Source organism: Aptenodytes patagonicus, chromosome 11 (assembly GCF_965638725.1).
Source record: "Aptenodytes patagonicus chromosome 11, bAptPat1.pri.cur, whole genome shotgun sequence".
NCBI classification, from domain to species: domain Eukaryota; kingdom Metazoa; phylum Chordata; class Aves; order Sphenisciformes; family Spheniscidae; genus Aptenodytes; species Aptenodytes patagonicus.
Genome location: NC_134959.1, coordinates 15,001,014 through 15,023,561, shown reverse-complemented (window position 1 = coordinate 15,023,561; position 22,548 = coordinate 15,001,014). Strand labels below are relative to the sequence as shown.

General features: G+C 39.3%; 2 protein-coding genes and 1 long non-coding RNA gene across 6 annotated transcripts in view; 1 reads left to right on the top strand and 2 right to left on the bottom strand.

Annotated features, from left to right (window-relative positions):
• Positions 1 to 2,900: 2,900 nt before the first annotated feature.
• Positions 2,901 to 11,654, bottom strand: LOC143165661 (borealin-2-like). Of its 3 annotated transcripts, none has more exons than XM_076349238.1 (10): positions 11,525 to 11,654; positions 10,680 to 10,808; positions 9,619 to 9,665; positions 9,209 to 9,269; positions 8,480 to 8,547; positions 7,611 to 7,678; positions 6,158 to 6,256; positions 4,257 to 4,389; positions 3,921 to 4,007; positions 2,901 to 3,082 (listed from the first exon to the last, which is right to left on the bottom strand). In XM_076349238.1, the coding sequence occupies exons 1-10, from the start codon at positions 11,652 to 11,654 to the stop codon at positions 3,035 to 3,037; spliced, it is 870 nt and encodes a 289-aa protein (XP_076205353.1). In that variant the 3' UTR covers positions 2,901 to 3,034. The 3 variants fall into 3 exon arrangements, with proteins under 3 accessions (XP_076205353.1, XP_076205354.1, XP_076205355.1); XM_076349239.1 differs by having other exon boundaries at positions 9,619 to 9,659; XM_076349240.1 differs by lacking the exon at positions 3,921 to 4,007.
• Positions 11,637 to 22,548, top strand: part of LOC143165662 (uncharacterized) — a 40,168-nt gene continuing 29,256 nt past the window's right edge. For both annotated transcript variants that reach the window (XR_012996289.1, XR_012996288.1), the window contains exons 1-2: positions 11,637 to 11,704; positions 12,131 to 12,195. This is a non-coding gene — a long non-coding RNA (uncharacterized LOC143165662). The remainder of the gene's footprint in view (positions 11,705 to 12,130; positions 12,196 to 22,548) is intronic.
• GPT2 (glutamic--pyruvic transaminase 2) overlaps positions 13,123 to 22,548 on the bottom strand; it is a 28,067-nt gene continuing 18,641 nt past the window's right edge. Inside the window, exons 5-11 of the mRNA XM_076349236.1 lie at positions 22,164 to 22,407; positions 21,314 to 21,393; positions 20,605 to 20,741; positions 19,734 to 19,908; positions 18,770 to 18,925; positions 17,575 to 17,687; positions 13,123 to 16,333 (exon numbers count right to left, since the gene is read on the bottom strand). Of these exons, the coding sequence (XP_076205351.1) occupies positions 16,243 to 16,333; positions 17,575 to 17,687; positions 18,770 to 18,925; positions 19,734 to 19,908; positions 20,605 to 20,741; positions 21,314 to 21,393; positions 22,164 to 22,407 (996 nt within the window). The 3' untranslated portion in view covers positions 13,123 to 16,242. The remainder of the gene's footprint in view (positions 16,334 to 17,574; positions 17,688 to 18,769; positions 18,926 to 19,733; positions 19,909 to 20,604; positions 20,742 to 21,313; positions 21,394 to 22,163; positions 22,408 to 22,548) is intronic.

The following is a 22,548-nucleotide window of genomic DNA, read 5'->3' as shown; positions in this document are numbered from 1 at the left end:
AAACTGATGCAAGAATAAATACTGTTTGACCTGTATTTCAGTATTGACTTCTTATGCTGTGGCATTCTCATCTAGTGAATCTTTATTTTCATTTATTAAAACTTCGGGTTGCTTTTCATGAAGCCATGGTTTCATACTGATCCTTTCTCCTGATTCATTTCTCCAAGAAGTCAGTCATGTTAACCTGTAATGCTTAAACAATTAAAATGCCTGTCTTCTGCTTTTAAGTAGTAGCTTTAGGATTTACCTCCTTGGGAAACAGTATGTACTCTAAATGTTTTAACTCCTTGCTTTCAAACTACTTTTTTCAGGGGCAGAGAGGAAGGGATTCATGGTAACTTTTTGGATAGTGTGCTGAAGTGAAGGTGTGGAGGGAAGCTGATCACTGCATGAGTGAGTGAGTTAGTCTAGTTCTGTTTCAGTCCTGAGATTGCATTAATTTAGGCTCCTGACAGCAGCATCTTTCAATGAGTGGCAACTTCTTCAGCATTGCCCTTATGTGTATCTCCTGCTCTACTAAGAGGGTATCCCTTTACAAAGTTGTAGTGTAGAAAACGTCACATAAATTCACAATCTACACTGTCTTGGTTTCAGTATTTAAGTTGCAAGTAATATACTACTACAGTTACTAATACTTTAGTAGTTTACTGATGAAGATTAATGCTTAACATAGCTATTAATGCTTTAACTGGGCTAATGTGACTGTCCTATGAATAATCAAATAAACATTAGTTGAGTGTTCTCAGTAATAAACAGCTGCAACTTAAACACTTATGTTAGAGGTGGTACTATAAACAAATGAGTATTCTGTATGTTGGGGGAGGAAGAAAATGTGATCACCAGAACTGTGTTAGAACCATTTTTTTAGTTGACACTTTTTCTTTAATACCTTTAATATTGGCCTCAAGAAGCTGAAAGGAAACAAACTCAGGAAGTCTTGTCTACCTTACTGGCTGACATATCTATTTTTGCATGTACAGTATCTAAAACTGACCTAAAGTTGACTGTCATAGAAGGTCTTCTCTGTCCTCTTGAGTGCATTTAATTTACCGAAGTGTTCACAGTGAATATTTATTCGTAAGATACTGACAGTGGTTTGGTGCCTGTTCATATAAAAGATGTTGCAAAGAAGTTAGAAGTAATCAGTGGAAGAAAGATTACTGCTGTTTGAAAAAATGAAACATGTCAAAGACTTATCTGTGAATATGCAGCAATTTTTCAGCCCTCTAAATAGGATGTAATAGGAAAATTGTATTTTAGATATTAAGCCATAACCTTCCATTGTAGTCTTAGGCTGATGCAAGTATGAAGTTCAAACAATCACTGTAGAGAAGGTGTGGGGCAGTTAATTGTATGCCTCTCTTACCAAATTTAAAAGGAACCTTGTAGATACAAAGGGAGTTCTGGAGGCTTCCTAGCTTGGTGATAATTCATAAGAATGACTTCAGTTGATTGAAGAGTCCTTGTGCTTCATTACAGTGTACATCCTGTGAATTTGCCCATGGTGTCAGGGCCCAGAAACACTTTCCCAGCTTAGTATTAGCCTTTTAGTCACAAAAAAGCTGATCTCTAAATTGCAACTCAGAAAATACTTTAACAGCAGCAGGCTGGATTAAACACTAGCAGCTATTTTTGTAGTATGACTACCATCATACCTAAACCCCAACTGAGATCCACAACAAAAGGTGTCTTGGCCTGTCTTGCAAAGCATGCCTAACACTGTACCTTTTCAAAAAAATTCATGAAGCTCCAGGTTTCAGTACTGCATTGCAATTTTGGTTAGTGTAGTATGAGAGTGAATAGTTAAATCATTCATGTTGAAATGTCCATTTGCCTGCAATAATCAAAAGCTGATACCACATTGATGTGATGTTCTTATCCATTTAAGGGAAAATGGATGTTAATTCAGGTTAAACTATTGAGTTACAAAACTAACTATTCATGAATTTTCTGTAAGCTTCATGTGTAATCTGAATGAGAGGTTTATTCCTGTATTTTCTGGTTACCAAGTGAGAGCATAGTTTTAAACTAGGTTTGATAGTGTTTTGACTTCATATTCTTTACCAGTTTTGTCTCCCATGCCTTGGACAGCTTTTTTTTTTTCCCTTCCTTATTTGAAACTTGTGACCTTTGTTTCCTGAAGTGAAACAAGGGTGGAAGCAGAACAGAAGAAAAAGTAATCTAGATTTCATTGTTAAACTAATGTTTTAGTTTAAAGACTGTAGGAGTCTTTCATACCATCCTTTACCACAGTGAAAACACTTTAATTGAAATCACCACTGGCAGAGTAACAGCCAAGTACATCCTCAAGTTCTGAAAATTGTGACTGCTGGACTGGCATCTTTACCTGGAAAGATGTTGTTAAAAGCCTTTCCTACAAGTTACTCAAAAGTACATAAGTACTAGAAAAATTGGGTTGACACCACAAATTACAGTAAGTCTGGGTTACTACCTGTCATCTTGCACATTACATCACAGCACAAGACTGGAAATAGGTTTTATTCCTGTGTCAGATTCATATATGTCACCACAGAACTAAAGTTACATGCCTTAAAATGCTATGCAAGAATTTAGAAACTTGCACTTCAGCTTAATTCCAGAGTTAGATTCTGAGAAGACTAAACATGAGTAGTAAACCAACAGTACATTCTGCTTGTGGCATGCATGGAAGAATGACACTAAAGAGCTCTATACTTATGAATAGTTATGTAAAACAGTCCTATTTAGAGTATCAGAGTTAAAACTTATTTCCTACATACAACCTATTACTGTTCATTTTACTGTGAACTGAGGTTAGATGTTAACTAAGCCTTTTATAAAGAGGTTGGAGAAGTAGAATTATTTTCTTCTGCTTTTGTATCCTTCACAGAGATAACAGGAATTTAATAATACACATCACATTGTAAGCTTTTATATAAAAACATTTACTGGGCAGTTATACAGCTTTATTAAGACATTATAGACATTCTCTAAACACTTCAGAGGCAGCAAGCAAGAGCTGTCATGAACATTCTCTAGTCACAAGACAGTTCCATTAACTTGGTTTAGCTGTTGCCTTTCCACATAGTACAGTCAGCTCACTCTAAGGGGGGAAAAAAATCATTTTAGTTCAAGCTACCCAACAGAACTTGGAAGAATAAAGAGAAAAGTCACTATTGCTAAAGCAAGCAGTGAGCAAGCACTCCCCCATTCTCTACCTACAGAGGCAGGTCCATGTTATAAAATACAACTGCTTCCAGATCTTTAGCTTAATTCATATGGCTGCATTCAAGACTAAATACCTGCAAGACTGTAAAAGGATTAATATTTCTTATGTCTAGATAGATTTCTAGTGCTGCACATTACTTCATCCAAAAGCCCAGGTACCCTCATCTTCAGAAGAGTCAGGCACTATGTGCTACAAAGTTCTGTTCAACTTCATTCTGCTTCAAAACAATTTACTTCCCTGAACCAAAGGTAAGGCAGTTACTATTCAATTGCAGCAGAGAATTAACAGAAGTATAGTTCTTACTCAGCAAGGGACATAAAATAATAGACAGATTATAACAAGAATCAAAACTTAGCTGTAGCTTTGTAAGCCTTTGAATATGAGATAGATAATGGGAGTTTGCTCACGTGGTAGGAGAGACACCAGAGCAATCTAGAAGGAAGAGTTCAGGCTTCTGTTGTCCCCGAGGCAATTACCAAACTGCACATGCTTATTTAAGTGCATTTACTTTTACACATTATCTGTGTGCAGCAGTTCTCCCCTCCCTGTTCCTCCCTTGTCCTATTCCTCCCTCCAATTTATGCCAACCAATTTAGGCTTAACCTCAGAAGGGTTAAAGCACTTAGAATTTCCATTCATGGCAGTATCTCACATGAAAACCTGAGACTAGGTATCTGAATATTTATATGTAAGCCTGCTAGTTTAAGCTTACCACTAAGTTATGAATATGCTGTACTGTATCTTGATTTAGTAGTTGCACATCAATACTATGGAGGTCTCCACCAGCCGTACAGAGTGTCTAAACATGAAGAGAAACAGTTTTAAGATAAAAACTACTCTGAAAGTTTTTACTTGCACAGCCAGCTTTTCTGAAAATCATGTGCTTCCCTGCTACACTACAAAACTTTAGTAACCATTTTTCCTTTTGTTTAGCAGCAGCTCATTTAGGAATAGCAAGAGCTATCACTATCAGACTATTCACAGTTTATCAACTACTGTAAGATGAAAAGGGTTGGTTTTTTTTTTTTTAAAAAAAAAGGTTTGATACCTGTCCATCAGCCAGGGGAATGTTTACAAACGGAACAGTTTTATTTTGGGGTACTGATTTACTTCTTAGTAACATGCCTTGAACTCTTCCACCAGTAGCTACAGTTCTTGAGACAGTCTGTTGTAGTCCAGCACTAGAATACAATAAAAATGTTACTCTGAGGTTAACTTCCTATGCTCTGCTGGAAATTTTCAAGCATGAAGCAAATGCAAGTAGTAGCAAGCATACCTAATGGAAAGGCAGTCATGTTTAAGTTTTTCCAGTTCTGCCGGAAGACTACAGGAAATCCAACCACCAGCAGCATTTACTAGTACCACTAGGTAACATTTTATGACCCTGAAACAACACTGCTGTAACCTTCTAAGTCTGTGTTACAGGGCAGTGAGCAAGCTGATATTTGGACCACTCAGTAACAAGAATATCCGCTCTTCAATATCAACAGTGAATGCTTATAGTTTTGGAAAGAGGAAACTTCATGCCTCAGGGCTTAAGATAAGATGTGTGCTGTATCTGTCTACTACAGAGGGAGATATCAAGAAATACCAAAGCTGCTAGCTCTCAGAGATACAGGGCATGCCTTATGCCATACAAAATTCCTAAGTTTCTTTCATGATACAATTGTTCTTATTCCACTTCAAAAAATGTAAGATTTGGGTATCTTCTGCATGGAAACAAGCCTCTGAAATTTATAGCAAGCCAGGGTGAAACTAAGCCACTTGCTGGTTTCATGACCCACTTAAGTTACTAAGTTTTTCACCCCCTCACTTCAGCTGATGACTTCTGCCAGAACTGTGCTAGTCTTGGCCGGGATAGCGTTAATTTTCTCCACAGTAGCTAGCATGGGGCTCTGTTTTGGATTTGTGCTGGAAACAGTGTTGATAATAGAGGGATGCTTCAGTTACTGCTGAGCAGTGCTTACACAGAGTCGAGGCCTTTTCTGCCTCTCACCCCACCCCACCCCACCAGCGAGCAGGCTGGGGGTGCACAAGGAGTTGGGAGGGGACACAGCCGGGACAGCCGACCCCAACTGACCAAAGGGATATCCCACACCATATGATGTCATGCTCAGCATGTAAAGCTGGGGGAAGAAGGAGGAAGGGGGGACGTTCGGAATGATGGTGTTTGTCTTCCCAAGTCACCGTTACGTGTGATGGAGCCCTGCTTTCCTGGAGATGGCTGAACACCTGCCTGCCAGTGGGAAGGAGTGAATGAATTCCTTGTTTTGCTTTGCTTGTGTGTGCAGCTTTTGCTTTCCCTGTTAAACTGTCTTTATCTCAACCCACGAGTTTTCTCACTTTTACCCTTCCAATTCTCTCCCCCATCCCAACCGGGGAGGGAGTGAGCGAGTGGCTGTGTGGGGCTTAGTTGCCGGCTGGGGTTAAACCATGACACAAAACAAACTCTGTCGTGTATGGAGAATGATTAACAACTGAAAAAAGGCCTTATCTGTTCAATATGCAAAGAACTGATTGTCAATTTATTTGGTTGGGGTTCTTTGGGGGTTTGGATTTTTTTTTTTTTTTTAAACACAGCAGTATTGGTGACATTTTCATCAAGCTTGGGCTCTGAGAATTAGTTTAAGCTGTAAACTATACCTTTAAACAACAGTGGGTGGGAGTAGAATTTATACTCTAAATCTGGTTTGTTTTTTTTTTTTTAAACTGTCTTAGTTATGACATCAAACCCTGTACCTCCATGAGAACATAAGTTAACAGCCACAATCAAAGCAGGAGGTGTGACTGGTTCGCATCCCCGCTACCAAATTTAGTGGCAGATCACAAAGATCTATTAAATCTAGATTGATGATGATTGATTGATATCTAGATTGATACTAATGTAGATATATAGTGTCTTGGTATTTAACAAAATTATTTATTAAGAACAAGCAGAAAACTCCTTACCTTTTAGATACCTTTGGCATGGCTTTGAAGTTTGTGGCACTGCAATCAGAAGCAAGAGACTTAACGACCTCAGTCACACTTGCAGAAGAGTGAACAGACCTAAAAAAAAAAAAAAAGAGGCAAAAGAAAAAAGTGGTTGTTGGTTTGGGGTTTGGTTGGGTTGGGTTGTTTGTTTTGGTTTTTTTTTTTTTTTTTATTTCCTCATCTACTGTAGAGTTTTAGCTAGGATGAGGATAGACAGCTAGGGAATTAGAGAAGGTTGAAGTGCTTCATGACAGAGATCTAGTGTATATACATGTGAAGAAGTCCTCCTGAGGTAGACGTGATATAATGGGACCTAACACCATAGGGGAATGAAAGGATAATTTATGTTAGTAGATAAGAGAGGGCTGCAATACCCGAGCTGGGTATAATTAAGGGAGCATCCACAGCTTTCTATTTGAGTGTGCAAAAAGTTTCTTGGGAAGTTTCTTTTTCAGCAGGTATTAATTTTTCTAGACAACTTCTCAGGATATTTGTCCTGTGTGGTTGACCTGAATCCAGAGAACAATTTTTTTCCAGTTTTGGTTTTTAACTCAGTTCACAGAAATCTTGATGACAAAAGTTTTCACTCTTTCCTCGTCTCCCTTTCCCACACACATTTTTGAGATATTGTAGGAGCATGTGGTTTTGGCACAGTGTTAGTGTACTTGAATAAAAGCAATCTTCAAAGACTGAAACGTTAAGACTTCCTCAGGCAAAGCAGCTTTCTCTAGTTTGATTTTCTTGAGCCAAAAATTCTATAATCCCAATTTAAGAAAGTAATTAAACCTGTCTAAGATTTTTTAAATTTCTTTTAGGCACATTAAACACCGATACATTAAATTGCATTTCTCTGAAGACAATTTTAATGTATCAAAATAAGTGCTAGTGAGTACAAGTATGCACACTTGTAGGTGTAGCGGGAGCTTCTCAAAAAATTTCATGCAGATATCCACCAATTTTTTTAATTCATTACATCTTATAGTGAGACTTGAATTTTGTCCATCATGACTCTAAGTAGCTCTAAGGTGTTTTTGCAAGTGTGTATTTTCCTGCTAATGACTCCTCCCTTTCAGCTATGTATGAGGGCAAAATTGTTACAGAACAATTCATTAGTCTTAACAGAGCAACAAAGATGTTTCCCTTACACACTCTCTTTAAGCATTGTTTGGAAATCTATACTGATTACATAGATTCAGAACTGTGCACCATTCAGTGAGTGAGAGATACAACTACATCCCTTCATCAGCTAGAGGTGCTTTTTTGTTCAGGGTTCACATCACTACAATGCATCTGATTCAGGTTATGGAAAACACCTTTTATCAGATGTATTCCTAGTGGCCTCAAATCTCAGCTACTTTATCTGATAAGTGTTTTATTCAGCATTCACAAGTTCAAGTGAGTTAAATAAGCTATCAAAAGTCAGTCTTACCTAGAAAGAGGGTTCAGTTTGCTATTTAAACCAGAAGCCAATGAAACCAATGACTTTGTTTTGGAAACCTGAAAATATATTTAAGACTGCAGTTAAAAGAAGTGGCATTTTAAGGCAAAATGACGGATATTTCCAGGGAACAATACTGTAAGAATTCCCTGTAGAAAAAGAACAGTTAAGCCCCATAGTGCTGCCTTTTATATAGTTCTACATATATATAAAATGGCAAATATGCATTCTGAAACAAGAGTTTCATAATGCCAAAACATATTTGTTCATACTGAAGTTCTGTACAAACAACCACCTTTCTAATATACACCCTTCCAACTTGTAAGTCCTCTTATAATTAATGCCTGTAACGCTGCGTATAATCTTTTTGTCTTTGTTGTCATCTTGCTACATACTTCAGTGTCTGGCTGAGGCACTGCATTGCACAGATGGACTGAGATGGTAAATTAATACACCTGTGCTATTTGGTTTAGAGATCAAGGTGGACAAGAATGCACAAGTCATTCAAATATAGAAAAGCATGAATTAAAACATGAAGTTGAGGGTTTTTTTAAAAAAAGTTTCAATAAAAAATGGTTCTTCAAACCATCAAGATTTATTGGCAAGTCAAGAGAGAATGACTATGCCAGTATTTGCAAGTCTGTATGAATGAGTTACCAGAAGTGCAGATAACATATTTCATTATGAAATTAATTTACTATACAGTTTAGCCTTGCTTAACTTAAAATATGTTGAATTTAAAACAACTAATTTTTCAAACAAACAGCAGGCCACTGGCCTGCCTGGTCAAGGATCTAGCAGGGTTCATAGCAGGTCAGAACTGATTAAACCCTTATGTTGTTTGTTCAGAATAAACTTACCTTTTTCGGTATTTTCTTTGCAGAAATATGCTTGGCATCTTCATATTCAACAATTGTAGTTACCTTAACTAGAAATATATTAGAAAGACAAGGAAAATAAACTCGAAGAGCACAAAACACCACTCCCAATTCCTTTGTTTGAAGCCTATTTATCCACTGACAGCTACGTATCAGTTCTGTGATCCGATGGTCATTCGCCTGGGACAGAGTTCAAAGCAAACTATGTGTGTTCGTCACAGACACTGTGACACACGGGACAGTTAAAAGACACTAGATAACCCTTCAACCCCCAGACAAAATATGATTACATTTCAGTGGTAGTGTCCTTCTTATTGCATATTTTGGAGTATGAAGAGAAATGGTATTTTCCTTACAAACCTCAATGGGCAGGAGATCAAAGGGAAACCTATGAGAAAATAGGGGTGACTTTCCTAGCTCTTCTGCTATACTGTAAAGCACTGACAAGTCACTTAAATCTGTCTCTTCTCACCATTTTCAGTGATAAATCCAAAGGGCAGGAACTCTTCTCTCATGTTTTAAAGTACCTCAACAGTGGCATAGCTCATGATCCTCCACACTGAATGCTGGGGGGACCTGTATGTTATACTTCTAGTTATACACTTTTCCCTCTTGTATCCTTCAGGCTTAACACTCACTGTACAAATGCTCAGTTCAGACCAATAAAAAAAAAATTTAAGGACCAAGCTATATATTAACAGATTGACTTGCCTTTTTTGCTGTTGGTCCTCACCAGTTTTGGATTTGGTATGTCTTCTAGAGAGCACTCAGACTAAAAAAAAAAAAGTTTATCCGACAAGGGAAAGTCAACTGATTTTGCCCAGTAAATGCATATTTTCCTACAAAAGGCAGTGAACTAAAAGGCCATAAAAGAAAGTGATAGACATGGGATTGGCTAAACACCAGTTTATTTTTTCAGAAACATCTGGATTTCTGCCTGCAGATGACCCTGAAGCTTTAGGCAATGTTCATAACTGCACCATGGCTGGCTGTCTAGACTTTTCATATCATCTTCTATTTATACAGACAGCCAAACAAAATCATTTGTCTCAAATGTTTACAGCAGGGAGAGAAGACTTCTATTCTGTAAGCTGTGATAAAATTTGAAAACACACACTTACCACTACAGCAGCAAGAGCCGCTTCCTTCCCTCCTCGCAAATCTGTAACTCAAGAAAGTGTAACTTGTTTATATACTATTACTTGCATAATTATTATCTGCAGGTTCTTATCTTATGGGCTATGAAGCTGAACAAGTAATTCAGGATTACAGTTGCGTAAACAGTTAGCCTTAGCTAGCATATATGTTGCATTTGAACAAGATTCAAGTCTTGTAGGATAGTCACTCCAACAAAACAATGAAAATCTTAGGCCATTTCAGTATGTTTAATCTTTGAAAGGCTACTAAGCGTAGTCACACAGTATATAACCTGAATTCAAAGAAGAAAAACCCCCATACATTGCACTGCTGAAAGCTAATGCTTTTAGGCAGAAGTTTTCAAGAAAGACATCGAAATACATACTCTGCAAAGGCTTACAGTAAACTGAAATTCTTCAAGAGTCTTAGGTTTGATATTTGTGCAGCCCCTACAATTTCCAGCTGCAAGGTATTGATTCCAAAAACATCAGTTCTCACCAGAATATACATCTGATGCTGACTGTACACCACAGCTTAAACTGCTGCATAAATGTGAGGTTAAAATCAAACGTGATCACTCACCATCACAGGTATACGACTAGAAGAGAAAGGTTCAGCAGAAGAAGACTTCAAATTAACAGAAAGACAAAATAATCTCTGTGGCTAGGATGAACAGATTCAGATGGAAAGAAGCGCTTAAGTCTTTATGCACAGAAAATACTAGACTTGTAATCATTCCTTGTCTCTTCAAGCTTTAAATAAGATGACTTAAGAGCACACAAAAAAAGACGGCTCCAGACTCTCTATACACTGTTACCTACTAATTCTATACCCTGTGTTACACAGGTCAGTCTACTTGAACAAGAGTGCTTACTGAGCATCTGCAGTGCAATACTACTGCTGATTAGCTTAAAATACTCAGCAGACAAAGCAAACTTTTTCACAGAAGTCACCAAGTTTACAGATTTTTCTCACATTAGTCAAGGGTACATCACGCTGTAATGATGTCTGCATCCCTCACAAATACAGGACCATGCACACTTACTAAGCAGGTCTTTTCTTTTCATTTTCCTGATGGCAACTGGCATCTTCAGCAGCTCCACCGTAAACGCCTTCTCAGCTGTTTGCAAAAGCGAATCAAGCTCTTTCTTCATTTCCTGGATATTTTCCTTGGCTTTAACACAAAACAGGCTTTTATCGCCATGTGTGTTACATATTTCCAAGTATAAGCACCGGTAGACCGCATTAAAAACTAAAGATAAAATAATGTTTTATCCGGGGTAATCTGACTTGGGAGTCAGAGCGCCTGAAAATCGCCATCGGGCTGACGAGAAAGACGCTGCAGGCCCGCGACTACAAGAGCTGCGCCTCAGATCCGCGGCGAAGCGGATGGAGGGGGGGGACGGGGAACGCGGGGCCGCCGCCCGCCCGCGATCGAGGGGGCGCCCGCGGGGCCCCCGCAGGCGGCGCCGGGCGCTGCGGCCCGCTCGCCCCCAGGCCGCGCAGGCCCCGGCGGCCGCCAGGGCGCCCCCTCTCGGAGCGGCGGCGCCCGGCGCCGGCCCGAGCGCGGGCTCGGGTGCCTCGCGGCGCCCCTCACGGGACTGGGCGAGCGGTTCCCCTCCCTTCGCCGCTCGCCTCGCCCCGGCTCCAGCCCGGAGGATCTCCTCGCCGGGAGCCGCTGTTCCCCTCCGCCGGGCAGGGAAGCGCGGGCGGGCGGGCACCACTGGTACCGCCACGGTGCCCGCTAGCGCGGTGGCCGGCCTCGGCGCCGTGCTAGGCAGCTCCAGCACGCCGACCCGCGCCGGCAGCCGCCTCAGCACCTGCGAGCGCCGGCGCCCGGCAGGGGCGCGGGTCAGCCCCGAGGCCCTCGCCGCCGCCCCCCGGCCCTACCCTGCTGGTCGAAGTCGCTGAGGAAGAGCGCGATGCGCTGATCCTTCTTTTCCTGGGAGAGGGCCCCGCGGTCGGGCTCCACGCCCGAGTCGGTGCTGCGCCGCTTGCCCGCAGGCTTCCTCAGGGGCATCGCTGCCACACTGCGGGACAAACACGCCGCTCTTCCACCGGGAAGCTTTTGTAAGAGTGGGGGCTTCTCCCTCCCCTCCTCCTCCTCCTCCGGGCCCGGGCGGACACACCCTCCGGGGCGGCGGGAGCGGGCGGCTCCGGCCCCCTGTGAGGGGCTGCGGGCGTGAGAGGAGGGGGCGTCCCGGGAGGCCCCGGTCTGGGGGGCGGGAGCTGGCAGGGTGGTGGTGGGGAGGGTACCCCGGGGGTCCCCGGCCTCTCCTCTCAGAAGGGGGTGCGGGGAAGCGATGAGGGTGGGAATCCTGGGGTCCCTCGTCTCGGTGGTGCCCCAGAGATGGGCTTGGGCGCGGCCGGACAGGCGCAAAGCCGGGGCCCTCGCGTCCTGACAGGAGCTGGGCAGGTTTATGTATATCCACAAGCACACGTGCTTTGTCCTGGTGGAACAAAATTAATTGTGCTTTTTTGTTAATTGCTTTGAAGCGGCTGCTGCTGACCTCGGCACGTGAGGAGCTGTGGTAGGGCAGATGACCCCTTTCATGCCGGGGGTGAGTAGTAACCGGCGCCGGAGGGTGTCGAACGCAGGCCCAGGGCCTGGGGCAGGCAGCGGTTGTGCTGCCAGGGTTTGGACAGGTACTGGGAAACCTTTTTGCTGTATAGGAAGGACCCTATTTCAGAGCTGAGGTTTGGTTTTAGCTATTTTACTGCTGTTCAGTGTGCAGAATATGCAATGCTTCAAAGCTAGCAAAGTGAATAACCTGTTCTGCCTGATGCAAATGGTTACAGGTTGTGTAAATTCTAATCAGATGAAGAGGGTATTTAATAAACATGTAATAATGTGGAACGTTAGAAAGGCATGACTACACATAGTATTGAATGTATAAAAACATTCAAAGCCGTATCTTTAAAAGTAGAATTCCTTGCAGAATCTTACGTGCATCCAAATAAAAAATCACGCCAGAGGTATGAGTATCTTGGGTTTTGTACAAATGATCAAACCTGTATTCTTTATTGACAAAGGAACTGTGTAAAAAGGAATTTAGATAATATTTTAAAACACTAGTGGTTTTCACACAGTGTATGTAGTTGATGTTGCAAGCTCTATGAAGTTAATAGCTTTTTCTGTATCATATGCGCCTGGCACAGTATCCTTATCTACTGATCCAGATGGGACAGCCTACATAACTCAAAAAAGCTGTAAAAATCTGACAATTCATAATATAACCATTTTATATCAGACCATGTTCTTGTTTGTAAAACAAACAACCTGTTCGCCCGAAAAACCAGGTAAATATTTCTGCTCCAGAAAACACTCAAATAGGTGATACAAAGAAGAGAATAGCCTGCTTTTGCCTTTTTTTTAGTGGTGCTGGCATATGCATGTATGTTTAGGGAAGCAGGGCTAGCTTCCCTTTCCCTAAACTTCATTTTCTTTTGAATTACCAAACAAACAACACCAAAGTCATTCTGAGGGGTCACTGCAAAAAGACAAGATTGTGTTGCTCTGTAAGTTTAATCTCATACGAGCCGTGTAAGAAGTTTTTTAAAAAGGAAACAACCGACAATAGCAAACAAACCCCTCACCAAAGCTTTCAGGCCACAGTTGATCAGCTTTAACTGACTGATTGATCCTCTCTATGAAGAAAGAATTCTGGCTTGCTTAACTCCTGGTTACAACTCCTTACATAAAAAGATGATTAATTATGAGCATAAAATATGCCTAAGAACATCTCTATGTACAGTTCTGTGTTAGTAGGGAAGAGTTTTGTGGTAACAAGTTTGACAAATTTCAAGTCCTTAAATTGGAGTGATGCAGAAATTAGTGATCTGGTACATGGATTAAAGTAAATACTAGTTTGAACATGAAGTTAAATGCCTCATAGTGCAATCCAGCATGCGTTGCTTCAGTGACATAGGAAATGGAGAACTGTTACTTCTTTTTTTAACATGTGCTTTATTATTTGGAAGTCTCATGCATCTGAAGTACCATTATAAGGAGCACCTGTAGGAAAATCAAACCTAGAAGCATGCATTTGAACGTAAGGATTGTCTGTTATTAATGAAATATTTCAAAGACATTGAAAATAAGCCTCTTTTCTTAGCTTTACAGGAAAATGCACATTAACCTTATCACAGTACATACAAATATTGTGGATGGACAATAGAAATCACCACCCTTCCATATGAGATGCATCAAGAACAAATTGTTATCCCTTATAATGTCAGAAACATAAAAGGCACCATAATAGAGTGTTTAGAAAAAACTCAGTTTATGCCATTATATTTTTATTTAAAAGTGTAAGAATTGCTGTCCTGACTTAAAACAAAAAGCCTTTCACACCTGTAAATTATCATTAGAAACTTGTAAACCTTTACATTTTTTTCCAGAAGTATCAGGTGCAAATGCAAGGCAAATATAAAATCTATTGACTTATTAGATTACAAATACTACCCCATGAAAAAGCTGTAGTTACAAAAATATAAAAAAATATTCTAACTCCCATTGTTAGATCTTAGCTTCAACCTACACTGCATTACAAGTCCAAAGCCAGATCTGATTTGGACACGTTCCTAGGATAGGAAAGTGCTGTTTGTCTTATTTTTACATCAATATTCTGACCTCCTACTACGGTTTCTGGATTTGTTTTATTAGTGCATATTAAAGATGCCAAGTGGAGAGTGCTAACAGATAAAAGGTTGTATTTATTAATGGATAGTAACAACGTAAGTGTTCTCAGTCTGCTGTCCTCCAAGAAGTCCATTTCTCCAAGGATAAAAGTGTAGGGTTTTTTTTTCCTCCAAGTCTTCATAGTAACTTTGTGTAGCAGCATGCCATTTTCCTTTATGAACCTGTGACCACTGCCAGGTGATTGAGAAGTACTAAATTCTTCTCACAGACTTCAGTAAGGAACTGTGAGAAGTACACCAACTGCTAATGCTATGTCACAGACATAGTAGCTATGTCATAGACTAGTAGCTGCTGTTGCAAGGACAGTTACTGGCAACACCTCTTGCCTTCCACACATAATAGATTGGCACATGCTTTATCCATATGGTGATTCTCTAGCCCTTGGCTTTAGTAACCTGGATCAGCATAGGATGTTGAACCAGCTACAAAGACAGCCTAACAAAGTGCTAGTAGACATTAAAATGAGTTTACTTCTAAATAATAACTTAAAATTAACGACTAGATTAAATGACATATTCTTAATGAATAAACTTTGTAATGCTAAGCCTAAGCCTGACAAATGCTAATGCTTTCATGGCTGAATACTGGAAGCTGGAATACTGGAATACTGGAAGCTATGTCCTTTATCAGTGCTAGCAGCTGTCCAGCTTCCAACCCTAGAGAAACCGAAGCCTTCTTTCTTTGTGCAGGGAAACTAGCATAGATTAGTAGAGTAATACAGCTGTACTGCTAGATAGCAACCTGGTTTAGCTGGGTTTTAATAAGCACTCAGGATCATTCAGCCAGCAGTATGACTGTGGAAGATTTAAGAGTGAGCTGTACTATCATTATCTTTATGCTTGGTGCAAGACATTTTCCTTTAAATACCTTTTCCTTCATTAGAAACCACCCCCAGCATTTCTCCTGGTAACAACATTTGTTAGTCCCTGCCAGTTCAAGCTGGATTTTGGCCAGCTAATGGGTCTCTCAGTCACGTGGTTCCAAACAAATGTTCTCCATAGATAAAGCGATTCTGAAATAGTGTTGTGTTTTACCCTACTTGAAAGGATTGACAGTACTCACATTTGCTTTGAGACAGTAACTTGTTCTGTGTATATAAAACATAGGAGTTAACAGGAGACTCCTGGAGTTGTTACGGGAGGAAGTGTTCAGTGCTCTCGTCTTACGCTGGAATAATGTGTTGAATAGCATATGAATAAGAAGCTAAATATTCCTCATTATGTTTCAGTTTCATAAAAACAGGGTTCAAGCAGACACCACGTTCACTCCTCTGATCAAAACTGTATATTCCACTCAGATTATGCTGTGATGGCAGGATTTCTTTTTAACAGAAGTTCAGAGGTATCTGCACACACCTGCCAAAGGTTTTTTTTAAATAAGCACGCTGTACCTACACGCTTACTCAGATTTGGAGAACACTTCATACTTAACAACAACAAAAAATATTAAACCAAACAATACTATAACATAGGCTTTTGAATTTTTGTTTAGTAGAATTTTAAGATGGGAAGCATGTTCCTAGCTAAACAATTGCTCTTGGCATTTCTGTTTTGTAAAAAAAAACACGCAACAGTAGTAATTTTAATGAGCAACTCCCTTCCTCAACCTACTGAGTCAAAAGTTCACAATTGTAACTTCCAATCAAGGCACAAAATCATTTACTGACTCTTTCTTCCACCACTTTCTTCACATTCTCCCCTTCCCCTTAAAAAAACAGTTGGTGTAACAACATCTTCTATACCAGACATTAAATTTAATAGTCCAATAAGTTGTAGCAGTATCTGAGATTGGTTCTATCTATTTTGAATTTAGTTAAATTAGATGAAGAGCACATTCTCAGCACATCTTTGTTCATTTTCTGCATTCGCCTTGAAGGGGAGGATGAGGGGAAAAAGCCACAGTAGTTTCATGCATATTTTTCAAGAAACTTTATGTGGAAGTCTTTCACTTTCTCCAGTACGATCTTCAGCTTCTCTACTGGAGGAAGAATGGTCATTCTGAAAAATAGTATTTAGAGGAAGAAAAAAACCAACCCACATTATCTTCAAAACAAACTAAACTGTGATCTTTGCACAGATCTTGATTAATCTCAGCTAGTAATGTGTTAAATTTAATAGCTGTTCTGATGTGATTCTCTTATTTTCTGCATTTTTGCTGTAATTGAACTATACTATTAAACTAGAGCAATTTGTTTCAATTGGTTAATATATAGGAATTAAAGAATTGTTGTTTTCTGTTGAGTGATAAAGAAGGTTATCAGTAAGAAATAACAGCAACTCAGTTTCCATTTTTGGGGCAGTTATGCCAAATTATACTCATTTCTTTGAGCTTTAGGGGCAGGCAGTTATGAGTAAATGTACATTTCTTTTTGAACTGAAAACTTAATTCAGAAGCATTAAAGCAATGCAACATCCCTCACTGCAGTTTTTAGTCCCTTTTTTCCTTCTTCTGCATAATCTAAAAATCACGTTGAGTATGTATGCAAGACTGTATGCAAGAACTACAGAACAAAATGTTTTTCCCACACTGGTACAGGAATGGACTCACACTAGCTTTTTCCTGGAGCTGCATGCACCCAGATATCTAACCCAGCTATCTGTGTTGCAGAACTAGCATGGCTAAAGGTACCCTCTGTTATGTTGCTTCAGACCAAACAAGACTAAATTCCATGATAAATTCTAGCTATCAGTGGCTCAGCTGGAGTAAAGTGCTGTTTATTGGAAGCAAGAGCAATAGAGGTTATGTTCAGTTTTGGTATTAGAAGATTTAGTCCAACATCTTGTTTTGGTAAAGCGAAGAGTTATTCAGCGTGTTTAAAGAGCAGATTTAAAGGGAAGATACTGCATCTTTCACGCAGTTTCTCCATATGGAAACACTGTTTAATCCCCCCTCCCCCCAGAAGAAAGCAGGGCAATTTTTGTAATGCCTTAGCCAACTTTAAGATTAGAGTATAAGCTATTATTATTGTTTGTATTTGTGGAGAAGGCATTTCAAATGTCAGTGTATAAAAATAGAATAAAACTATGTCAGCAAGCTGTGAAAACACCATAAAAACCTGAATAGCTCGTCTAGCGGATCAGGTCTTTAACCTAGCTGTCAGTCCACAGAAAATGTCCAGTAGAAAGCGAGACAAAACTAAACTGAAATAAAAATCCTTATATTTAATCAGAAGAGAAAGTTCTGGGATGGTACTTAGCTTATCACAGTTCATTTGATTTTAAACAAACAGAAACTGTACCTGAAATGGTAGCTTCCTTCTCTTTGGCCGAATCCACTTCCAGGTACAACACATATTCCAGTCTCTTCCAGAAGTTTCATGCAATAGAACATATCAGGTGCCATTTTATGAGCCTAAGGGAACGGATGTTTTAGAATTATTATTGAAGTCAAAATATTCCAAATATATAGAATTTAATGGTTGCTTTTCTTCCTGGAACCTTATCTTACATTATTAGTTTCTTATTCTATTTACTAAAGAAGATGAAGAACAATTGCTAATGGGATAGTTCACACTGTGAATTAAATAACAGTACTTCATGGAGGAACAAGGCTGCAGAACCTACACAAAACACTCGCTTCAAAAGAAAGGTTTTAGATATTTTTGTTTTTCTCCTTGACTTGCTTGTAACTTTTTGTCAAAAGTCTCAAAATTATACTTACAAAAATCTAAGCCACTGACATTTGACAAGATGAAATTAATTTGAGAGTGGTGTGTTCCAGTTCCGTTGGCAGTTACTATTTTTTTCCCCTGAATTATCTGCCGACTAGAAAGTCCCCTGATTAATAACTATGGAAGTTCTTAAATACATGCAGGTTATATGCCTAATCACATAACCAGCTGAAAAACAGCCCTATTTTTGTCCTTAGCTATGCTGATAAAATTCCCTTTAAAAAATAAATATTACACATTAGGTAATAGAGCTTTAGTTAGGAACAGAAAGACTTACCATTTAGTAATGTAGCTTACTGACCCAAATAAAAAAAGGTATTGTACAGAAGTAAAATTTGTAAGGAAACCTCCCTCCCTCTTTCCCACACTTGCTGAATGGGGCTTCTTCTGCAGGGTCAATAGCACACTGCCGTTGATAATCCCCTTTGCACGTGCTGGCCTACCTAACCCAGGCACGGGCAGCAATTTGGAATTTGCACAGGTCCAGCTATTTGCCCGCCCTATGACTTAATCTATTTAACACTAACGTCCTTGGGTAACATTCTCAACCTGGAAGCCTTACCACTGTGATGAAATGCTCTGTTTTGTTTTCCTCTCTTAAAATAAAGGTCATGTTATATTTAAGATCGTACGTAGTCCATGAAGTACTGCTTTTGTAACTACATGAGCTTACTCCATCTCTGGAATAAAAATTCATCATTCGAAGTGGCAGGCACAAGTGTGTGAGGGTTAAAATGGATTGGGGTAAAAATGACTGACTGACCTTTGCTTCCTCAATGGCTTTGGAAGGAATAAAGATCCGTGGGAAAGCATACATAGCTCCTTGAAGTGGATTGCAGTGAATTCCTGGTACCTTGTTAAACATGTCTTCTGTTAGTTTGGCTTTTTTGGCAAGATTGTTCAAAACAGACTCCTTCTCCTGTTTAAAAGGAAGGTGTTCAGTTTGACATATTTGAAGTGGCAATAAAAACACGAGAGAAAACTATGATGCTTCAAGAAGCCTTCCCTGAACTCAGCACTTTTAGGGCTTTGCTGAGCTATTAGAGCAAATGATGTTCCTAATTCCAGTCATACTCTTAAAGACAGCAATGCAAAAAGGCATTAGCAGGATACAACTACAAAGTGTTGTAGATAGACAATAACCTGCAGAAGTCTCTATCTGCATGCCCTCTTCTTACATTCTTCCTTCTGAGCATATTTTTGGAGACCATGTTACCTGAATCTTTGGTCTGACTCAATACTGTAATTTCTTAAGCCAGATTCAGTTTCATTTTTACAAGTGAGAAACTATATGTATACTTTAATACAGAATACCATGTTGTTCAGTATATAGAGGCACTGGATACTTAAGAACAAGGCTGATTTTATAATTGTATTTGAACTTACATTCCTGTTTAGATTTTAGTAAAAGCAAATCTTATTTAGTAATTCTTTTGTCATGCTAAACTCAGGAGAAAAGTTGAATTTATCAGCAAGAAAGCTGATTTGGTAATATCTTAGCTTTTTTTGGCTCCTAAACAAAGGAACCATAAAAGGAATAAAAATATTTTTCAAGGTAGTCATGTTGAGTTAATTTAAAATACCCTGCATAGTTCTGTAAATTGGTGTTATTACAAGATTGTCTGAGAAGAAAGGAGAGAAGACTGGTCTCTGTGCATATTTTGAGTCCACAAAACTTAGGACAGGTTTTTGGAAATGCACAAAAGAACAAGCATGTTATTGCTGACCTTTATGAACTGTGAATAAGATTCCTCTCCAGGTATTGGAGGATTCACTACAATATCCATTGCTGCTTGTCCTGAGACTGGAGGACAAAGGCGAACAGAAAGCAGCTTAACAAGCTGTCCTTTAATTTCTGGGTGCAAGTTAATGACCTCCATGTAACCTCCTCTGTAGCCACATCTGTGATTAAAGTGAACAGAAAAGATCGGTTAACCTCAAGTGTATAAGTACTGGAAAAGCAATGAAAATAACTGCAGAAGTGGAAAGACAATTAATGAGGATCTTACAATATGTAGCATACAGGTTGTTGAAACAGCTGCTATACTGATAATGTTTTAAGATGGAACCAAACGATATGTCATTAAGCCCTAGTATCCCATACAGAGAAAATCGTGTAGATACAGCTTCCCTGTTAGGCAAGTTAACGATTAACTTGGATTGTTTGCTCTTCGGAACAAGAGCATATGGCTGTAGCAGCATTCATTTAATCAGAAAATTCTTTTTCTTCCATCTCTTCCTCCCTAAAACAACCAAACCCAAACATTTGTAATATCAAACATCCCAGTGATTCTTGAGCTGTTCCCTTGAATGTTAGAGACGGTATTTTCCTTTATCACAGGTCCGGTTTAGGACTGTAGGATTTCACCTTTGTGGAACTGTAGCATTGGGTGTCTAAAATAAATACACTTATTATTTGGTACTTTGAAAACCACTGAGTTAATCCATTACTCTGTGCTTTAAATGCTTGCTTTCCTTTTCTTAATAGTTTTTAGTTAATAGAAGACAGTGGATTACCTTCAGGTCACTAACATGAAATAGCTGTCCAACCAGAGTAATGAGGAAGGTGAAATTAAAAAAAAACTAAAGCAGACTTACTCGCCCATGTATCCCTTAGAGGTGGAGTGAAAAGAGGCCAGCTCAACATTGTTATAGTACTCGGGTCCCATCTCATACAGAATCTTTTTGAAAGAATGAAACTGGCATCCTTCAGAGTACACATTGTCCTGGTAAACCTGAACAGTCAGAAGACATTAATGTGCTCTGTTCCCCCAACTAAGGATAAAAGATGGCCTTTTAGAAAGCCAGATCTGAACTGAAGAAACAGTAGTAACACTCAAAACTTAAAGCTGTTAGAAGACACAAGGTTCTTTGTTAAGTAATAGTTACTGTAATAATACATTGTCTCTCATGTGGCCATACTTAACAGTTTAGCCTTTGGAAGAACAGTGAGCTTCTTTGTATAATTTAACCTTTACTTGTGTATTTAAATTGATTTTCCTTCTGTTTCTTTCATTTGAAGTGGTCTGGGTATCACATAGGTTTTTAAGTCAGTTCTAACAAAGTCCCTCCTTGTGTCTCCTTGCTTGTGTCCCCTACACTTTCTCTCTAGTTCAAATCTGGATCAAGCCACCTCTCATATTAATCCTCTGATATTAAGAATCTTGCATGTTTGTTCATGTCTTAATATGATAACAGAGAATCTGTTCCCTGTACTTAAAAAATACCAATACCACACATGGAACAAAATTACACCTCGTATGCACACTCTTAGCTGTGCTTTTGAGAGAACAGAATATTCCATTACCTCATCAGCCAGAAGAAAAAGTTTCTCTTCCCAAGCAAAGTGTATCACATCTTCAATGCACTTTCTGTTTTGCACTTGTCCTATAGTTTGATTTTTAAAGCAAAAAGAAAGTTAGTGGAGCATATATATACAAATTTTTTCACCCAGACCTAGTTAGACCACTAGCTTTTCCATAAGATAGCCCTCTTTCTCAGAAAAGTGCTATTGAATTTTAGAATTCAATTCACTAAGTGTGAAATTAAGGAACATTTTTGGAGGAATTATGGTTCAAGGTAACTTAGTCCATCTCAAGCAAAGGAAGTGTGAGATACAGTAATCAATCAATAACTTATTAAGAGTACTCTGTGTATAACTGATCATTTGAAATACTCACATGCATGATGGTTAAGTGGGAGCTAGTTTCTCACTAATCCACATCAACTACTCAAAAACCTAAATTCTTCTGGGGGAGGCAGTGGTTGCCACTGAGTTCAGAGTGTATCTGTAGTCATTGCCTCTCAGAGGCAAGAGGCTACAGACCATGTCAGAGACAAGATCTTTGCTAAAGACCAAAAGTGACTGAAAGTCATTCCACAAGTCTGCAGAAGTTCAGTGGAAGCAGTGGCTTCAAATGGGATCCAGTGAAGTGAACCTGCTCCCTCCTCTCTTCCCAAATCCCTGGAGTTCCACGATACTGAAAATAAGTTTCTAAAAGTATGACATACTGTCCTACTTAGAGCACTGATCTCTAGAATTCAGCTTTACATACTTGATATGTATTTAGGATTTGCCTGCAATGTCAAATGAATGAAAGAGGGGGAAAAAAAAAATTGGTCTTAAAACCCATCCATTAAACAAAATTGCTATAGACCTGTGGGATTTCCGGGGTTGATGATGCAGAGGACTTTTGGATTGCAATATGCCTTAGCTTCATTCAAGGAACGGCGAAGTTCATTCACATCTAGAGCCCAGCAATTTTCTTCATCCAAATAGTAGTTCACCTGGATAGCATCTAGTTCAGATATGGCTGCTGAATATAAGGGATATTGTGGTATAGGGATCATCACTCCTGTTCGGGATTTTCCGCCTCCTGAGACCAGGATCTTTAAAATTGTCTGGGGAAGAAGTAGGAAATTAAAAAAAAAAAGTCACACACCAGAATTAATAGTATACTCTAGAATAAGTTACTGATCTTCTTTAAAAGATCTAGAGTTAAGGTAGATTTCTATTCTAGAAGCATACAGTCATTTTCTTAT